Here is a 2,106-nt window from a genome sequence, read left to right as displayed (position 1 = left end):
AGGGGCAGAGGAAAGGGGGAGAGAAATGGAGAAAGAAAAAGGGGAGGAGAGGAGAGGGGGAGGAGGGAGATGGGGGAGGAGAGGGGGAGGAGAGGGGAGAGGAGGGGCAGAGGGAAGGGGAGAGAGATGGAGAAAGGAGAAGGGAGAGGAGGAAGAGGGAGATGGGGGAGGGGAGAGGAGGGGCAGAGGGAAGGGGAAAGAGATGGAGAAAGAAGAAGGGGGAGGAGAGGAGAGGAGGAAGAGGGAGATAGGGGAGGGGGAGGAGAGGGGAGAGGAGGGGCAGAGGGAAGGAGGAGAGAAATGGAAAAGGAAGATGGAGGAGAAAGGAGGAGGAGGGAGATGGAGGGGCAGAAGGAAGGGGGAGAGAGATGGAGAAGGAAAAAGGGGAAGGGGGAGGGGAGGAGAGGGGAGGCAGGGCTCACATCCAGGACCTCCCGCCTCAGGGGCGGCTGCTCCACACAGGTCAGCAGCCTCAGCAGCAGGTCCATAATGGCAGACGTCCCGATGTGATGAAGTAACAAAGGCACAAAGTCGGCCTTGTTCCGCAGGAAGGACACTATCTGAGGAGAGAAGAAACTGGGTTGGCGGCCAGCCCCACCCCTTGGCGGACCCCTCCCGCTTCCTCTCGGACCCCCAGAACGAGTACGTCTGGTCCCCTGGTCACCGTCTGACGCGGGGGCGCTCACCGGGCCTCCGGGGACTCACCTGGCCCGTCTTCCGGTTGATCAGGACCCCCATGACCTTGCTAAAGAAACTGGCCAGCAGGGGGTTCAGGGGGCCTGTGTTCTGCAGGAAGCCGTACAGGCGGCCCAGCAGGGCCTCATCCTCCCCGAGGGCGTCATTGATCTGGGGGACGTCGGAGGTCAGGATCTCACAGGACACGCTGGGGTACCTGGAGAGAAGGTGGCCGTCACACCGACGCCAGGCTTCCGCCTATACGCCTATACTTCCCCTTGAAATCAGGGGCCCATCCCAGGACAGCCCGCAGCCGTGTCTCTAGGTTTCCATTTCCCAATTTGTAAGACCAGGAAGCAAACACCTTTGACCTTCGACCTCCCATTCTTCAGGACACCTCCCTTACGGGGGGGGGGGGGGGGGGGAAGGCAAATACAGGAAACCAAAACAAGCACACTAACTGGTGACGCCTCCTTCCTCCCTCAGCATCGCAGGCTCCACAGTTACACTGCACAGGGGGAAGGCAGGAAAGGCAGCAGGGTGGGAGGTGAGGGAGGGTGAGCGGACAGGGCGGCCAGAGGAGCTAGCACAGAACCAGCATTTGAACCCGGGCCCTGCGCATTTAGGGCTAGGCCTTCTCCACCACTCGGGGACCAGAGCGGGACGGGGCAGGCGGGCCTCACTTGTACCGCAGCCGCTCGTCGCCGGCGGCTGGTGGCTCCTGCGTGACCCAGTCCACGAGGGCCTGCAGATGGGCCGGCCACAGCAGGTAGTCCAGCAGCTTGGGGTGCGGCACCTTGCACTCCTGCAGCACGTCCTCCTCGTCCAGGAGCTGAGCCAAGACCAGGTCGTCCCTCTGCAGCAGCGTGTCGATGTGGGAGCTGGTGTGCAGGTCAAACTTCCAGAACACGGCACCCTGCGGAGGAGGGACCAGACAAGAGGCTGGGGCAGGCCGGGACTGCCGAGGGACTTCAGCCTAGGTGCCCCGTGCTGTGCCCACGTCAAGGGTGCGGGAGGGGAGGGGGCACCTGGCCTAAGCAACGCCTGGTCACGCAGGTTGTCTCAGAAGCCATGCCACCTGCCCGCCACCTCCCCCCGGAGTTTTCAACGTTTGCAGAGATCAAAGGGGGCCCCCAGAACAAGGCCGTGGTCCGGGGCTCGCTCTGGCCAACTGCCCTCATGCAAAGTCTCACGGGAGGGGACTGCAGAAAGGAAGCCAGAGGCCACCCTTGAGAGCCCGAGGCATGGCCCCCTGTGTGTGGGGGGGCCCCCAATCACACTGATGGCTTCCAGGGGGGCTGTGCCAGCACACAGATCAGCAAGAAGGGTCCTGGATCCTCTCAGCACCTTACCTCCAGCTGGGCAGTAATGCCCCCTACTCAGACGAGAAGCTCTACACTTACATTAAGAAATGCCCTGGGTTCGAGGCCT

At 62.7% G+C, this 2,106-nt stretch overlaps 1 protein-coding gene across 1 annotated transcript in view; it reads right to left on the bottom strand.

Moving 5' to 3' along the window:
- Positions 1–1,856, bottom strand: part of PPP6R1 (protein phosphatase 6 regulatory subunit 1) — a 10,558-nt gene extending 8,702 nt beyond the window's left edge. The window contains 4 exon segments of the mRNA XM_027860075.1: positions 423–560; positions 706–892; positions 1,359–1,651; positions 1,704–1,856. Of these exon segments, the coding sequence (XP_027715876.1) occupies positions 423–560; positions 706–892; positions 1,359–1,651; positions 1,704–1,856 (771 nt within the window).
- Between the last annotated feature and the right edge of the window lie 250 nt (positions 1,857–2,106).

This window comes from Vombatus ursinus, unplaced genomic scaffold (assembly GCF_900497805.2).
Source record: "Vombatus ursinus unplaced genomic scaffold, bare-nosed wombat genome assembly UNPS02014175.1, whole genome shotgun sequence".
NCBI classification, from domain to species: Eukaryota; Metazoa; Chordata; class Mammalia; order Diprotodontia; family Vombatidae; genus Vombatus; species Vombatus ursinus.
This window is presented reverse-complemented; position numbering and strand designations above follow the sequence as displayed.